The sequence below is a fragment of the Macadamia integrifolia genome, chromosome 5, assembly GCF_013358625.1.
Source record: "Macadamia integrifolia cultivar HAES 741 chromosome 5, SCU_Mint_v3, whole genome shotgun sequence".
Lineage (NCBI taxonomy): Eukaryota > Viridiplantae > Streptophyta > Magnoliopsida > Proteales > Proteaceae > Macadamia > Macadamia integrifolia.
The window spans coordinates 42,403,454-42,420,926 of record NC_056561.1 but is presented as its reverse complement, the minus strand read 5'-3'; the positions used below and the strand labels follow the sequence as shown (position 1 = coordinate 42,420,926).

General features: G+C 38.4%; 2 protein-coding genes across 4 annotated transcripts; both read right to left on the bottom strand.

Annotated features, from left to right (window-relative positions):
- Positions 1-2,016: 2,016 nt before the first annotated feature.
- LOC122078982 (meiosis-specific protein ASY1) lies at positions 2,017-7,189 on the bottom strand. Of its 2 annotated transcripts, none has more exons than XM_042645190.1 (22): positions 7,102-7,189; positions 6,942-6,998; positions 6,235-6,331; positions 6,065-6,133; positions 5,873-5,965; positions 5,513-5,636; positions 5,367-5,436; positions 5,236-5,277; positions 4,994-5,122; positions 4,810-4,923; positions 4,674-4,716; positions 4,522-4,563; positions 4,246-4,370; positions 4,131-4,143; positions 3,975-4,051; positions 3,772-3,879; positions 3,498-3,648; positions 3,314-3,396; positions 3,013-3,046; positions 2,753-2,904; positions 2,509-2,649; positions 2,017-2,376 (listed from the first exon to the last, which is right to left on the bottom strand). In XM_042645190.1, exons 1-22 carry the CDS (start codon positions 7,102-7,104, stop codon positions 2,323-2,325), a joined length of 1,821 nt encoding a protein of 606 aa, XP_042501124.1. In that variant the 5' UTR covers positions 7,105-7,189; the 3' UTR covers positions 2,017-2,322. The 2 variants fall into 2 exon arrangements, with proteins under 2 accessions (XP_042501124.1, XP_042501125.1); XM_042645191.1 differs by having other exon boundaries at positions 4,537-4,563.
- Positions 7,190-8,289: 1,100 nt separating this feature from the next.
- LOC122078983 (CTD small phosphatase-like protein 2) lies at positions 8,290-16,045 on the bottom strand. Of its 2 annotated transcripts, XM_042645192.1 has the most exons (7): positions 15,796-16,045; positions 12,604-12,859; positions 11,844-11,977; positions 10,275-10,368; positions 9,541-10,104; positions 8,986-9,323; positions 8,290-8,633 (listed from the first exon to the last, which is right to left on the bottom strand). In XM_042645192.1, exons 2-7 carry the CDS (start codon positions 12,758-12,760, stop codon positions 8,433-8,435), a joined length of 1,488 nt encoding a protein of 495 aa, XP_042501126.1. In that variant the 5' UTR covers positions 12,761-12,859; positions 15,796-16,045; the 3' UTR covers positions 8,290-8,432. The 2 variants fall into 2 exon arrangements, with proteins under 2 accessions (XP_042501126.1, XP_042501127.1); XM_042645193.1 differs by lacking the exons at positions 10,275-10,368; positions 11,844-11,977 and having other exon boundaries at positions 15,796-16,044.
- Between the last annotated feature and the right edge of the window lie 1,428 nt (positions 16,046-17,473).

Here is a 17,473-nt window from a genome sequence, read left to right as displayed (position 1 = left end):
GTTTTTTCTAAAAAATTACCCATATTGGCCATTATATGACCGTAGCGATCGATACATACCGATACTCACCGATACGTACCAATACATATCGAAACGTACATTTTACCTCAATTTTATATTTTTCATAGAGTCGTATCGAGACATGTCGTATCGTATCGATGTGTATTAGTGGTGTATTGATGCATATCGGTATGTATTGTAGGATATATATCGATACGAAATGATTTAAAAAATTCAATGTATCGTATCGGTGTGTATCGTATCGGCCGATTAAATTTAAAATACGTATCGGAGGGTATGGTATCGATATCGGAGATACTTAAAACCATGACTCTGATCCATGGATTTAGAATCTATTAAATGAATAGAGAGAAATTTGATTCTAAATCCATAGACGATAGTCATTCTCGTACATTCTTGTACGTGAACCTGATATGCTCTCGCAATCATTCTCTGTTGCACTGCACTAGTGTAGTAAGGATTTAGGTGACTGAGAGCACCCGAGCACGCACCCCAAGGTGCTCTCAACCGTTCAAATTTTCATTATACTAGTTGGAAGTGAAATTGAATATTAGGGCAGTTTGATAGGTTCTTTTCCCAATTCTATTTTATTTAAAGCCAAAAACTACCATTGTTAATCAAATAAAAACTATTTATGAGAAACCGACTTCATAGGAAATGAATAGGTAAAAATTAAAAGAACTAACAAATCCCTTTCCCAAACATATAGCTACATAACTCATTAAACTACATAATTTTTCCCACATAACAAGGATATTGAAAATAGAATGCTGATGTAAATGGTAAACACACCAGAACAATGACAAGAACTATTATCCAAACTCCCTGTTATTTTTATGCAATTTGACCCCACCTCATAAGTCACACCGGTGATATATCAATACATGAAATGAAATAGAATAAGTAGAATAAATATAATGAATAGCATTAAAGGTTGCAAAGGTCAAAATGAATTTGAATCAACACTACAAGCCGCATGTAAAATTGATAACAAAAACAAAATAAAAACCTATAAATCGAACCAAATGCAAAATACTTTTAATTTTGGAAAAAGTCTAGACACTCCACATGGGTGGCCAGACTTATTTCTCCCTCCACTCCACTCCACTCCACTCCCCAACCCCCCATATGGAAATGACTCCTTGCCCCTATACGTCCCACAAGGCCACAATCCATTGGTGCATGCCGTTATCTTATAGAAAGCAGGCAATGCATGCACATGTCGACTAGATATTTTAACTAAATTATTGAGATTATAAGCAAATTAAATGAAATCAAATATTAAAACTAAATAAAATCGAGTCATTTTCAACTTGACGTCATGAAAAATATTGGGTTTTGATTCAATATCGATTTGCACATATTGCAACAAATTGAACCAATTGACACCCATGTCATGTGCAATTAATGTCTTTCAGAGTGAGCCAGAATTATAAGTTTTATATGCTCTTGGATGTCCGCCCATGTGCTAGGATGTATGCTTGGATACTCATGACTATTGGATGTACGCTACACACCACGCCATAGAGGAGTCGAATCCAAAATGTTATTAATTTAAATTCTACTTTATAGTTTGTATCAAAAATAAATAAATAAATAAATAAATAATATCGTATCCCAACTCCCAACATATGATCTTTTCAGGGGCAGCCCTTTCAGAAATATAGTGGGAATCTTAAATGTACTGATGGCGTAGTGGGAATCTTATATCTTAGGACTCTCACATCAATAAAGTGGGAATCTTATGCCATAGACAGTCAAACGGTTGGAATATTTGTTATGCATCTTCGTCCCCTCGTAATTGTAAGGTAGCAAGTTATACACAGACATGATTAATGTAATTATTTTGATAGGTTTATATATCTTGGTTTCGCATCTAGTGTCATTTGTATACCATGGGTGATGCATCTTTGTATGTGATGCCCCTGTGCTCTCCTGTTTTTGCTTGCACCCTCTACGAAGTTTTCAATTTTTGTTACTCTACTTTGCCACTTGAATTATTTCAAATGACTAAAATTTTTAACGGTGGACTTGACATCTCCTTGTCTACAAAATTACAACCACCATGAACTGCCCCTGGAAGGAGAACTAGTCCCTCCTGGATAATCTCTTTCAAACATGTTCAAATTCCTCTTCATACCTACGGTGTCTGGTCTTCAAAATGGGGAAACTTAAGCTGTTACAATTAGAGTTGAAAAGGGCGAGAACAGGTGAAAAATTAGAGCAAAAAGGGGTCCTGGCGAGCTTATTGATGGAGCGAATCACGATCTCTCAGCCACGACACTGTTACTTATCCCCTTATCACACGGCTTGCGATCTCTGGCGCTTCACATACTGAAGAATAGGATCCTTAACCTGCCACAGTGATATAAGAACAGAACAGTTTGAGAAAGTGAAACCCAATACAAACAGTACCATCTGAATTTTTGATATGTAGTGTATAGCAAATGATTAATATCAAGAGATCAGGTAAGAGCCGAGAATCACCGTGCTCGCTTTCCTGGATCGCTTCTCTTGGGTTGATGATCGACTACATATGGGGGCGTCACCTTCATCACAGTGAGTGTTCCTCCCGTTCGCTCCATCGTGCTCATTCCTCGGAACGCCACTTTCTCTCGAAGCCACCGGCTGCACAATCATTTTCAGAGTTTCTCATAACACAGGCGGTTGAGCCCATGCACGGAATTGGGTACCCCCAACTAAATTATGTAATAAAAGGTGTGAACCTAACCTTGCTCATGGGAGTGTTCCCGTGCTCTCCTGCTTCCTGGTCACCCCTAATCGAACCATTCTGATGCGTGTCGGACCTCCCTCGTGTGCGTGTAAGATCAGATCCGATGGAGCGGAGGCCGCCGCAGGTGGACATGTCCCTTTGTTTGCTCCCTACGAAAAAAAAATCATTTTTATTAAGATATTGAACTCATCTTAAAGCTCCCCAAATGACCCATTTAAGAACAGTCGCTGTTGTATCTATTGTTTGAATTTCCTTACCGTTCGATTTGCTATGCTCGATAATCACCATTGCCTAATCAAAAACAGGTTAATTTATTACTGAGAAATTTCTGACAAAGGGACCCAGCAAAACACGAAACTTGGCTGCTGCCTGACTGCAACCACTGGTAGCATTCAGATGAATAGAATCTCAGGGTAAAGATGAAAAAATTCATCCAATATGCAATATGGATATTTTCAAACTTACACCTGAAATTCCACTAGCTTGGCACGCAATAGCAAAATTTGTTCCGAATCACGCCCCAAGGGTGGGAGAGGCAAAAAAGAATTTAGTATTTACCACGGTTTTGTTGTCCAAGGTTATCGCATTTTTGATCTCCTGTAGCTTCCTATTGGTCGTCTCCGAGTGGATGACACGCTTCCCTGCAACAAAGCACGTAATGACGAAAGCGTCTTTTAGCCCTTCTGCAAAGAACAGTTTCTGTGGACATTTCCAAAACCAGCGCAATTTCAGAGCATTTCACCTAGTCTTCGGTTGCCTGTGCCTTCAACAAATCCCTCCTGCGCCATTTTTTCGATCAGCTTTTTCACTGTAGCTTGGTTAGCTTCTCCTTCCAGCTTGCTCTGAAGCTTCGGTACTGTAACATATTCCATTGGCAGAGCATGATACAAAGCCTGCAATCAAATTGGAACCCTCAAAGTAAACAAGCGTGGGAAGGGAAAAATTAGAGAAGTTAAAACGGGTTCCCCGGGGTGGGAGCCAGGGAAAAGTGGAGAGTCGGGAGACTGAAAGTTCACCTTCATGTACATGTAGTCATCTTTGCTACTCTTGGGAACATCATCACCAAGTGGAATTTCTTGAGCCTCCTTTTCTTCTTTAACGGCAGCAAACTCAGAGTCGAGATTCTGAAATCAGTGTTGTTAATGAAGTGATGAAATATGAGGAGAGGAATGAGGATAGAACGTTGATATAACTATTCCTGGAAATTGAGTTAACAAACCTTTAGCTTATTAATGGTGAAATTGTCCCTTCCGGCCCTTGATAGAACACCTTCTTTTACGAGTTTGTCAATGATTTCTGAAAAGCAGTCAAGGGAAGTTTAGACTTATTTTCCTACAACCAGCAGGAGATTACTGTGGAACTATTCTCCAATTACCTTCAGTCAAAACCTGCAAACCGTTTACCCTTGTCAAGAACTGGCATCAAAATATTAAAAATACCACGAACAAAATGATAAAGTGGTGATTCCATTAGTGTATGGTTACGTTTACCAAGGATATGTCAGGGAAGTTAGAGAGAACATCAGTGAGGTCAACAGAGTCGATGTGGCGAGAGATGATCCAATCCTTTACCCGGTACAATTGTTGCTCGTCCTCGACCGCATCCTGTGTATTGTCTGAACATGCACAGAAATGGTCAATGCAAACACAAGTTTCCAGTGGCTTATATTAGACTTAAGTACTCAAGAAAAAGCACTCGCCTTTGAGTCTCATGAAAATTATGGTTTAGACTGTAAAAAGAAGTTTGAGGATTAAATTGGAAATTACCGTCATCAACCATACCATTTCCTTCTGATGTTCTTTGTTTATCTGTCAATTACGACTTATTATTTCCAGTTTGATGACTCTACACATCAAAATACGCACAAAGGGCGAGAGGCAGGACAGAAAATAACAAAGCTATAATAGTAATTAATTACCAACAGGTGCAACTATATATCGATCGTCGTCTGAAAGATCAACCTGAAATGTGAAGCGCATCGATCTAAGAGTCATTTCCATATAAAATATCGCGAAGGATAACCGAATGAGAAAAAGAGTACACGGGCAACTTGCCTCGCTATCTGAGGTTGAGGAATCTTCTCGTTGTACAGAGTCCACTCCCAAGCTCACTTCCTCATCGTCATGAATGTCGTTCTCGTCTTCACAAGGATCTAGGACACTTTTAACCTTCACACAAAAAATCTGTGAGAATCAGTATAGTTCCCACTAATTAACCTTTTGGCCCACGATTACTCACCTTTAGAGCTAATACGAAATGCTTGCTGTTGACATTGCCAACCTCCATTTTTAGAGGGTTTTTTGCCCAGGATTGATTGGCGTCTTGCTCGGTGCAGCCTCTGAAGAATGGTGGTTCATAGTCCGCAGGCTGTGAGATCTTTTAAGATGTTAAGATATTTCAAGATACTATTATTACTTGGTAAGAGAAACAGAGAAAAGCGATTGGTCCATGAAGAGGAAGGTGCGAAAAGAGGACATTACCGTCACATCGTCGTAGTAGAGGAGTTTCATCAAAATGGTGCGCTGAAATACGAATCAAACAGTTTATTTACTTCAGCATTTAATCGAAGTTCTAAATGAACTGTTAAGTTCTAACTGCCTTTTGTGTTTACCTCTTCTGGCATCCGATCTAGAGTTCTCATCAACTGAACAAGTGTTCGGACCATCATACAGGCGGAACTCCTGCAAATAGAACAAAGAGGGTAGATACTTCGAGGTCTTGAGAGGATTAAGGAACGGATAGAGTAGATTTATGTACCTCATCTGGTTGGGAGTAATATCAGCCGAAGTGTTGGACTTAAAAGTGGCTCCTTTTTTGCTTCCAGTACGATTGATGTTCATTGAAACCTCTTGGGAATCAGAATTTGAATAACTGAATGAAACTGCAAAAGCACAATGTCCCTTCATGATTCAAATGAGAACAATTAACAAAACACAAAAAACTAAGAAGTTCTTTTTTTCTAATCCCTGCTAACACGGTCCAGACCCCGACTGCCGATGGCTGATTCCAGCGGAAGATCCGTTAACTTCAGAATTTTCATTCTAGATTTCGATCGCTCTGTTCTAAAATTTCTCAATAATCATAACTATGGATTCAGAACGAAGAAAATCAACCTACATGCATATTCCTCGATCATCGGACCTTCCATTGCCTCACAGACACAGAATAGAAGTGTTCTCAGGTACTTTTTCTGCAATGCGTCGTAAACGCCTAAAAAAGAAAGATGAAAACAATGAGATCGGGTCGATCAATGGATCAAATCTTCACAATGATAAAGTGACGTCGCATTGAGAGGTAGATACAACGTACCTTTTTCCATCCAATCGATGAGTCTTCGTGATTCAGCATCCATGGGCATAAGCTTCTTGATCTTCATCTCTGTTGGTAGGTCACATAATTTTAGGAACTTCAGTTGACAGATTTGTAATTTTCGAAGGAACTTTAAAGAAATTCAGTTAGTGTATGAGTATATAGCTTACCAAGGGCGGGAACCGACTTATCATTGAAATATTTCTCCGGAAATAGGCCTCTGATGTAACTAATGTTGAATATAGCGATGCGCAGTAAGTTCCTCGTCTTTTCATGAAACCATTGGAGAACATGAGATCCAACAAGCAGAAAGAAATAATTTAAGAAAAACGGACGAACTCGTATAGTTTAAACAGTATAAAGAAAAAAAAACTAAAGAGGAAAGGAACAACGAATTACTAAATTCTCTTTTATCCGCACAAAAATCACATGAGAAATCAGAAACAACTATTTAATGCTGAAACTTAGATTAACAGAGAGCTACAAGTTCCAGATCTGTTAATGTTGAAAGTTGAAACACTGAGTGGATCAACTCTTCCTCCATTTCTATCAGAAACTCCAATGGATAGGGGTTAATCAACTACGCATCAACAGAAAATTTGAATATGCAAGCTTAAAAAGACAAAAATCGATGCGAAAGAATTGAAGTTCAGATCTGATAAAATTTCGGTTATGTATAAGGCTGGAAATCGTATCTGTTCAATCTTCAAACTCAGAAACGAATGAATCAATTGTAATTGTTCCACATTTTTTAAATAAAGGATTAGATACACAGTTTAGAATACGATCTGATATGTTTGAACTCGTATAATGTTTCAATCTGAATAATCTGGAGAAGATAAAAGTAAATGAGAATACAATTCGGATAGCATATTACCAGAAGCAGGGAATCCTGCTCTGTTATCTCTGCTTCCTGCACTTTCTGCGCTACAACCTGAGAGAAAGAGAATCGAAGAAAATCTCTGAAATGTGAGACTGATCGAAGAACGAAAGGATTGATTAATCTAAAGATGAATACAGAAACCTTCACTACTAACCATCTTTCTATTCCCCTGACTGGCAAAACTGAGCAATGGAGAGTCGGGGAATGGAGAGCTGCAACTCAAAACAATCAGTCTGAAATTGTTTTAAATCGGACAAGGATGGCGGGAACGGGAGGACTCCAGGTTTTTATAGCCACACAACTGACCATGGTTAAGTAAACCATGATCATGGTTAAGAAAACCGTTATCGGCGCGCTTCCTTCAACTTTTCAACACCACCTCCGGTCCGGCTGTTTGGTTCAAGTTTGGTCGACTAGATCCAACCGTTTCAGGAGCTCTGAGTAGCGAAGTAAGATGGCCAGGCTAAGGCTGTGCAGGAGTAGGCCGAACCAAAGCAGAAGTTATTGGGCTAGCCAGGCTTGGACTCCTGGACAACGGAAAAGAACATGTGCCATTATATTGTTATGGCCCTTATGAGCAATAGACTGCTACCTCACTGGTGCATGTACAAACCACTATGAGGGCGCGTGAGAACATCTTCAGTATGGAATAGTGTGGACTTTTTTGCACCTATTGTGTCTGGGCATAGAGACATATAGCATTCTTTCTCCCTATTGTTATGGCGAAACCCTTGAAAGAAGCGAAAATGTTGATTATGTCATGTGTACCAAACATTATGAGGAAATTGTGCCAATAGATTAATACCATGTATTCACATATTAAATCCCCCAATCGTGAAAGTCATGTGTCCTCCAAGAGTTGGAATGTGTGTCCAAGTCGTTTCAGTATATGTATGGATGGGAGGTAAATGGTTGGATGCCTTGTTGAGCATGAGCCAAATCCTTCATGCTAAGTGACAACCCTTCCCACAAAAGGGAATGGGCAAGCACTGACAAAAGCTGAAGCCTGGGATTGGCCCTCCCACGCTTCAGTTAACTGAAAGAGAATGCAAGCAGCAGGTCGATCCGTCCAGGAAGGAGTCGTTGTCGGGAAAGAAGACTCCCTATCAGCTGCTTCATTCATCATATATAATTTTTTTTCCATTCACCTTTCAACTATTTCGATCAAATCCATGTTAACTATTCAAAGATTTAAAATTAAGGGGAAAAGAGCGCTGCTTGATCAGTGGCACACGAGCGCACACCTCATGGCACTCCGGAGTGTTGAATCTAAGTTACCGCCTCTATTGCGAGGAACCTCACCCCTCCCACCCAGTGGCTTATGGGTCTCAATAGATTGCGCTAAAAGAACAAAAAGAAATATTGTCTTTGCATTCAGATAATGACAATGAAGGATGATGTACATTACACATGGGGAGCACAAGGGACGGGTATTACACACTAATACAAACTATGGAACAGGCATAGGCTCATCTTGCAAAAGGGTCAATATTTTGAGTTCAAAGACGGATAAACAGCTGCAGCTATCTTCTCCCGGAGGTTGAACTTCTTTGCTATCAATGGCCGAATATCTTCAACTCCAACTAAGCTCTCAAGGAATGGAAGTAACGAAAGCAATTCTTGGTCCGAACGATCATCAAACCAACTCTCAATTGGGATCCCATTGTCCACTTGAAATCCAAAAGCCTGACATCAAACAAGATTCATGTTTACAACAAACACAATGAACAAATGATCGCACCAATGATAGAAGGCAACAAACATGAACAAACAATTGCACTGATGATAGAAGGCAACATACATGAACACAAATACAAGTATTAGAAAAAGTTCCATAATGATAGGAACCCAGCATTCCAACTGGTATGTTATTTCATAAGAACACCAAAAGAACCAGTGACAACTCAATTCAGTAGTTGAGATGAAGTGAACATGTTTGACAACTCAATTCGGTAGCTGAGATGAAGTAGAATTGTGAGTCATAAAGTCATTCCAATTTAACCATTGTATTGAAAACCTCAAGGGAACAGTATAATACCTGAGGAGTGTTATCGATTATCATTACACGTGCCAAATCTCGGCCCAGAACAGACAGATCTTTGAGGTAATTACCATCTACAAAAACACAGGACTCACGATAAACACGGTGGCGAAATATTTTCCTTTTGGGATCCAATACATTCAAAAGCTGCTCTGCATAGATGCTTTGGCTAGCTGTGAAGATGATGATCTCAAAAAGTCTGGAAACCCTCTCCAAAAAGTCCTTGAGATGGGGACGACATCGAACATAGACTGTATGCTCCTTAAGGTTAAAATTTACCAGAAACGTAAAATTTGCATCATCGCAGCGCTCAAGGGTGGAGTGCACTAAAGTTTCTGCAAATCCAAAGAAAACAGTCTCAGTAAATAGATCAATCCTTCCAAACAGAAACATGCAATAATTATGGTGAGAAATTGGAACACTTTTTCCCATGTAAAAAGAGAGTTAAATTTTAATATTATTGATAATAATAATTGAAGTCATATTGAATGCCCAACGTGTAACTTAATCATAGAAGGCAAAGGATGTAATCAAACATTAAAAAATTCTCACCATCCAAGTCTAAAACAAGGGTGGTACGGGGACAACTCCGAGTTTGTTTTGGGAGTAGCATGGGCCGAAAGGTGGGAACCACCGAAGACAAGTTTGGTAAATTCTTCATAAATAAGAATGGATCAAAATCATCAATTTCTTCAACATCATCAGTCTCCACACAGATGTCAGTTGAAATTGAATCTTGGCTGAGCTCATTAACACACTCCAACTTTGACTGCTGCATGGCTAGGTATATCGCTGAAACCTCAGATGATAAACTGGCCACAACTAAATCCTTATTACACTGGTACACCCCATTAGACTCTGAGGAAGGCATCTCATGGTTACTGTTCTCCATATCTAAGTGCTGAGAGGAAATACTTGAATCCACATCCATCTCAACAGGACATATTGTAGCAGCTTTTGTTCCAGTGTTCTGGCTATAATTTGCCTCTTCATCTTTTCCAGTTGAAATAGAAGTCTGTAGAGAAACAAAACCGCTGAATGTATCAACTGGTTCCACAGTTCCAGAGTTCTGATGGGCTTTCTGGTCTTCACTTCCGAAAAACTTAATGAAGCTCACTGAAACCATATTCAATTGAGATGTATAAACACTTTTTGACAGATTCAATGTCATTCGATAAATATAAATTTCAGAAAAAAATTGAAAAATGTGGATGGAGAGAGAGAGAGTCACTCCTAGAAAGAAACACACCGCCAGATAATCTACTTGTTAATACAGCAACAACTACCTCCATTCACAATGATCCCCACTTCTTTTGGAACATGAAAGGCTGGCGAAAATATGGTATCCAATTTGTGTTTGCCAGTTTCTTCATGAGATCCCTACAGGATTTATAAAAAAAAAAAAAAAAAATTAAACCCCCACCCACCCTCTAAAAAAAAAAAAAAGCCCCAGGTAATAATCACCAGAAACGTTTTCCAGCATGAATATACACAAAGTTTTCAAATTTTGTATAACCTGCACTGGTAATATTCTAGGAGTTTGGTAATGATACAGAAAGGACAAAAGTGCTACCCAGGTGTAATTTGTAACAAAAATGAATTTCCTACACGTCTATTTGCATTCAAAACTCACACTTGATGATGTCCAGTGTTGCAGGCAAGGACATGCCTATTCACTACAGAAGGTAATATCAAGGGCATAAGAGTTATGTTTAGTTTATTCATTTTAAATTTAATTCTGCAATCAAAATACATGAATTTTAGGGTTGCGATGGATCAAATAACAGATTAGACTGGCTAACATATGAAGGCCTCTGTTAAGAAAAAAATAAAAGACCTCTTGGAACTTTGATCATCACTTGGACAAGTTGAAACTCCATAAATAATAATTTTAAAGATCACTTAGAACAGATGTAGATACGAACATCGGGAAGGGATACAGCCAGACTGCTGGACAAAACCATAAACTCGACCAACACACTGTTAGATCAAGCTCGTTAGCAAACAAAACCATATATGCTTAAACCCAACCAAATACATGGAAGAGATGAGTGTATGCCAACCTAGGTTGTTGAACTGTATAAGATGCAACCTAATCCTCTGCTGCGTCAAGCACTAGCAAAGCACATGATTTGAAGCCAAATTTACCAGTCAGGCAGTTAACATAATTGGTTTAGGGCCACCTGGGTAAAACTGGATAGAGTGCACAGAGCTTTTGTGAAATTTAACTGAAATGCACATTAAATTACTAAAGCCTTCCCAATAAAATATCCAGGTGGCTTTAATAATACGGTTCAAACCATCACCCTACTTATCCTGTAGACTTGTCCACAATTTGTTATACCAAATGCAAACCAAAATGAGGACAATTGGACACTGACATTAAATGTGCAACACTTTGACCTTCATAGACACCTAGTCCATGTTAACAGCTCAAGACCAGTATATGTTATCCTTTCAGACACAAGTACTACAGAGTTTAGGAAATATTTTACTAAAACCTTATATAATCTTCCTTTCCCCTAATGGCAGCTCTATCTTAATGAGCACACCAACCAGATGAACACAAACCAATACTCTACTCTGTGAAGTTGTTAGTTTTTCCCCAAAGCAATCAGCATTATGAAGTCATAAATAATGGTATAATTATATACCAACAACTCTCATTAATTTGCGTATGTCATAGTCTTTTTATTTACCAACAAAATATCATTTATCAAATATTTTTGATACATGAGCATTATAAAATGAACAGCCATGTGCAAACACTAGGCATATTACAAAGGTCAATTTCAGGACAATAAAACAATTTATAAACACTAACTGACGAGCAATGAAGTCCCATGATCTTCAACCTTATGGTCAACCGAAGCACCAGTGGCTGTATCATAACCCAAGCATCTACTGTGATCTCCATCATGTGTCAATTTATGACTAGGATTCAAATTTTTAGCCGCTACTGGCTCTCTACTTTTCTTTGGCAGACCACCTATTGAAAGATACACCAAAAGGATGGAATATAAGTTCCATTTGCAAAACAGTGAATGAGGTGTCCCCATGAAGCAATTAAAAGAGCGACTAATTTTTGTAACATGGTAATGAAGAAGATCAAAGATCCTGCAAACTTTTAAAACAAAAACAACAGTACAAATTCCCACCCCATCCCCCAAAAAACAGAAATAAAAACAATCTACAAAAGAGTCGCATCATTTTAGACCCTACTAATAAAACCTGGAAAACAAAAGACAGCAAGAAATAGAAAGGTTAATATTCGAAAATTATTGGAAGAAGACCTTAATCTCTATGTAAAATGGAATAGATATTAGCATTGTTTAACTCATCAAAGCAAGTATTAGAGGATCAATAAAAAGCCCAACCTAATCTCCATAAAATAATAAAATTTTCTAAGAACTAGTAAACATCCATAAAATACATCAGATAGGCATAAAAAGAAATTACAGAGAAAGAAGTAAACAAATTCTGAGCCCAATTACCAGGAATGTGGAGTATGTTTGGATGCTTTTCTATTGGATTCAAAACTTGAGCAGGATCTATATCAGATTGTTAAATTTCACTCACAACAATCGAAAGACCAAGAGAAAGGTGATGACATACCAGATCTCAGCTTTCTAGCAGAAGATGTAATAAGCTCCGTGACTTTGCTTTCCACGAGTTGCATGTTCTCGGCTGCTTTCTTCTGTGACCTAGACATTCTTGGACTGACATTTTCTCGAGCAGCATTTCTTGTTGGTAATTTCTTCTTAGTTTGCATTGTTAAGTCAAGGAGATATTTCTACCCAGATGATAAGTTATGCTTGCTCTCAAAAGTCCAATTGAAGACCAGCACGCTGCTCCATTCTCAATCACCTGCCTACATAATACAACCCCATATGACAAGACTTCAAAGTAGACGACCTCAGCATCCAAATCAATCAACTGATATTCTCATTAGATTAGAAAAAGACAACAAGTATTCTTTCCGATTGCCTAAACAGAATCAAAGACACAATCATGACCATGTAAATCTGACAATATACAGGAAATGCCACATCATATACTATCTTTGCATATTTGAAATCAAAGAAAAAACCCATCGAATGCCACAAGAAAATGTATGCAAAGCTAGAATTGTGCGCAAAGCCAAAACTGATACTATATAAAATTATGCATAAAAGACGTCAGAATGCACACGTACACACAGCGAAAAGAAAAGGTTGTTGCAAGAATTCTGTAGTTGAGCGAAAGCAGAAACTAAATGTGGCAACATATAAAATGTATTGGTGTTCCAAACCCCTGGGATTACCTATAGTTACAGGTTTCTTTTCTTTTTTTCTATTAGTACCTTCAGAGTAGGGGTGTCAATCCTCAGCCAGCACCGGTAGGCCCGACCGAGCACGACTCATTTAAGGCCGGACCTGAACCGGCCCGTTTAATAAACGTTAGGCCCCACACGTTTATTAAACATTAGGCCCGACACGTTTGTTAAACGGGCATTTACGGTGCAGGCTACTAGCCAGTCAAGCGCCCGACCAACCCGAATCGCTTAAGAACCCCGCTTGTATCGAGCCATTTAGCCCAACCAACCCGACCCCCTTTAAAACTTCCTAAATACCTATTTTATCACTACTAATACAAAATAATATTAAAGACTATACAGGACTAAAGAGTAAAATCCCTATGTGAAAAAACCCTAGGAATACCCAAATGGCTAGACTCACATTTTCCCTCTCGTGTGCCGCCGCTGCCCTCTTCTTCAACCTCGAGCCTTTCTTCCACTCTTCCTCAACCTCAGGTCGGCAGATCCTCAAGCTCTCATCGACGCATCGTCTTCTTCAACAAAAACAGTAGCTCCTCCATCGACGCTCATAACACCACAATAACCACCACCACCAACAACAACAACAACAACAACTCCGTCGCTGTCTTACCTGCAAAGGGCAAGAAGAATATTGGTGGCTCACAGCTCTGGCTGCGTTTCGATCGATGTGGTGAGACTGCACTGCTTGAATGTGACAAGAGGGCCATCATCAAGTGTGCATCCATTCCTGCGAGGGATTTGAGGATCCTTGGCCCTGTCTTCTCGCACTCCTCCAATATACTTGGTAATCATTTTTTGAATTGCTCTAATTGATTGAGATTTGGGTTCATGTGTGGTTGGAATTTGATTTCTTGAATAAAGATTGAAAGGATGATAGAAGAGGATCAAGGAGAATTGGGTCTGTCACTTTGCAATTGAATGTGGAGCTCTTGTGTTTCTGTTTTGTGATTGCTTCACAGGGGTTTTCTTTAATTGATTGTGTTTCGTGTATTTTATGCTTTTGTGGGTCATCAACTTTGTGGCTTAAAACACTCAACTTGCTCTTTTTTTGCTATTGATAGATGAGACTAGGTGAGAGGTGAGAGGTGAGAGGAAACTTGATTATGTACTACAAATTTTTAAGTATGATTCAGTCTTGCTCCTCTTCAGTTGTATTGATTGCATTATGAGTTTTTCCCATCTTCCATTTTATAGTGTTCCCTTTAGACAATGTGCTTTTCTTGAAGTACAAGGATGGGAGTTGGACTAGCCAAGGAAAAGAAAGGGATGGCTATTGGAAAATTTTTGTCAGTCATGCGATAGACGTTTCTATCTAGATGACATGTTTGAATTACATACTACCTCGTAGTGGGAATGACTCCAAGTTTTGCTGCATCTGATGGACCTGTTAATAAGTTGAGTATTAATTGCTAATTAGATAGGTCAGATGTATCTAGATATCGAATGTGGTCGATTGTAGCCTCATTAAAGAATCATCACCTTAGTTTATTATTATTAAGTATGTCCAACCAATGAGGACTGGAAAAAGGTAGAGGGTAGGCACGTTTAGATCCCGTTTAGACTTAAGTAGGTCCACAGTCCGTTTAAGGAAGCCCGATTAAAGCCCGACACCGACCGGCCGTTTTACAAACCGTACCATGCCCCCCAAACCTAGGCCCGTTTAAGTAAACGGGCATTCACAATGCAAGGGTTTCAATGGTCAAGCCTGATTAGGCCCAACCGAAACCGGCATGGCCCAACCGGTTGGCACCCCTACTTCAGAGGATATAAAATCATGGGACCAGAAACTAGAACTAACTTGGGTACTATTAAAATGAGCAAAACCTTCCACGTGGGAAAATTTAGAAGAAAGGACGTCCATGTCAGGGAATGATCCCTTGAAGATGAAAGGGTGAAGATTAGCTATCATCGCCAACCCCCCCCCCCCCACCTGGATAATATAAAAACTAGTGCAATTCATAGAAGTGAAGAGTAAGTAAAAGTTAAGCAAATAAATTAAATGAATCAAAATATATCAAAAGTGAAATTCATCGCATGGTCGTGTTACTTAGCTCAAACGATTCAATGCTCAGAATCCATAACTTTACTAGCCCGTTACCATCACTCGAATGCATAGACTGAAAGAAATGTACTAATCCAATTACTCCCATCTGATCTCCTTCAACGAAAAATTCAGCTACATTTTGGTAAAGTAATAGACCAAAACCCTAATTACTTAAAAGTACCACGTATTTCCACAGTGCATCTACTGCAAAGCAAAATCTCGAACACGCTATCTACCATTTAAGGTAACATAAACCGCAATCATTCAACATAGAAATAATGACACAGACCACTCCAACTTCCAAAATGATAAATAATGACAATTCAGTAACTTACAGTAGTACTGTAACAACTAAAACCCAAATAAATCAAACAACAAAAAGAAGCCAGCTGATTGCAAGTAGAAGAATGATTAAAAAACTAACAGAAGCTTCATGAATCCATACCTGAAACAGAAAATTGTTCTGAAAAACAAAAAACAGAAATGTAAAGGACGAACTACAGTAGCCGTAGCTCCGATCGTTCCACCAGAAGAATGAATGGATAATGAGTAATGTAGCAGATCTGAAGTCTTCGGACCAAAAGAAACGGTAGTCTTTCTATAAGCTTTATTGGATGAAAACGGAACTGTAAGAAGGCGTCGATGAAGGTTTTCCCTCCAAAGAGGGGAAGAGAGAGAGAGAGAGAGAGAGAGAGAGAGAGAGAGAGATTAAACTAAATAAAACGAGGATTTTAATCTTAGGGCTTCCGGTAGATCCAACGTTCACCTTCCATTACATCATTATCCGAATATCCAACCGACAAGATTGAACAGATATCGTCATTCTTTTCGTTCCATCCGTGTCTTTCCATTTTCATTAGGGAAAATTACATTATTACTCATTTTTGGGTTTTTCTTTACAAAATTATTCATCAAAAGTTTTGATTAACAAAAATACCCAAAATTTCAGTTAACAAAAATACCTAAAATCAAGTTTGGTTTTACAAAATTACCCAAAATAGTGAGTCTTCATCATCCACATATAATCATGTATTTTTTTTATTAATAAAACTTTGAATGGGTAGTTTTGTAAACTCAAACTCAATTTTGGATATTTTTGTTAACTTAAACTTTAAGTGGGTAATTTTGTAAAGGAAAAACCTAATTTTGGGTATTTTTGTTATCTGAAACTTTTGGTGAATAATTTTGTAAAGAGAAACCCAAAAGTGAGTAATCATGTAAGTTCCCCTTTTCTTTATTATCGTAATTGCCTCCAGTTGTTTTTGTCCGTTGTCATCTTTCTTAATTTTCTCTTTTACTTTTTCACAGTTCAAGCCCTTGTCCATGCGCAGAATTAAAAATATTCAAAATTCAAAAGCGAATTGGGAGAGGAGCCTTATTAAGGGTGGGGCGTAGGCGAGGGCGCGGAGGGAAGGATCATATCAGAATCCTGTTTCCCATCCATTAAATTTAGGTTTTGTTTGGTAACATTTCAAAAAAATGTTTCTAGAGTTTTTTCATTTTAGGAAACAAAAAAATGGAATAAAGAATTTGGTGCATTTATAGCATGTTTCTTTTTTTTCTTTTTCTTTTTTTAATAAAAAATTCAAAAAAAAAAAAAAAAAAATCTAGAAACGAGAATTGACGAAACGACTTCCAGTTTTAACACGAAATGTGAACACAACTTTGATCAATTGGTTCAGTTCGATTTGGGTTGAGGTTATAATATGTTCAAATTGATATCAAAATCAAATAACTTTCATTGGAAAAGAACGCTCTCTGGTAATGTGGTTCCTGCACCAGCATAAGGACCAATGAGGGGACATACATGGACATCACCATGAGTTGTTTTTTTGTATTGTACATGGGTGGTAGCATCATTTCGCCACACTCTATGTATGGGTGCAAAGGCTGCGGGGATTGGGGAGCATTCTTTTCCCCTATTTTTTATAATTTCAAACCACAACCAAAGTGAATTGATTTGCTTTTTCAATTCATAAATCGATTTTATTTGGTTTGCATACGGTTTCAATAATTTGGTTTTGTTTGATTCACTTATTCAGTTCATACGAGACCTTAGAATTTCTTGTATTAGCCTTGAAGAAGCAAGACATGAAATAGGAAGCGAGCAGAAATGCTAAACA

Excerpts from the sequence above, each read along its gene's own strand:
- LOC122078982 (XM_042645190.1), bottom strand. Across the intron at positions 6,134-6,234 it reads TAAGTCGGTTCCCGCCCTTG|AGATGAAGATCAAGAAGCTT; the intron begins GTAAGCTATATA and ends ACCTACCAACAG. Across the intron at positions 5,123-5,235 it reads TCTACTACGACGATGTGACG|CCTGCGGACTATGAACCACC; the intron begins GTAATGTCCTCT and ends AAGATCTCACAG.
- LOC122078983 (XM_042645192.1), bottom strand. The coding sequence starts at position 12,760 with ATGCAAACTAAGAAGAAATTACCAACAAGAAATGCTGCTCGAGAAAAT. Across the intron at positions 11,978-12,603 it reads TGCTAGAAAGCTGAGATCTG|GTGGTCTGCCAAAGAAAAGT; the intron begins GTATGTCATCAC and ends ATCTTTCAATAG. Across the intron at positions 9,324-9,540 it reads CCTTGTTTTAGACTTGGATG|AAACTTTAGTGCACTCCACC; the intron begins GTGAGAATTTTT and ends TTGGATTTGCAG.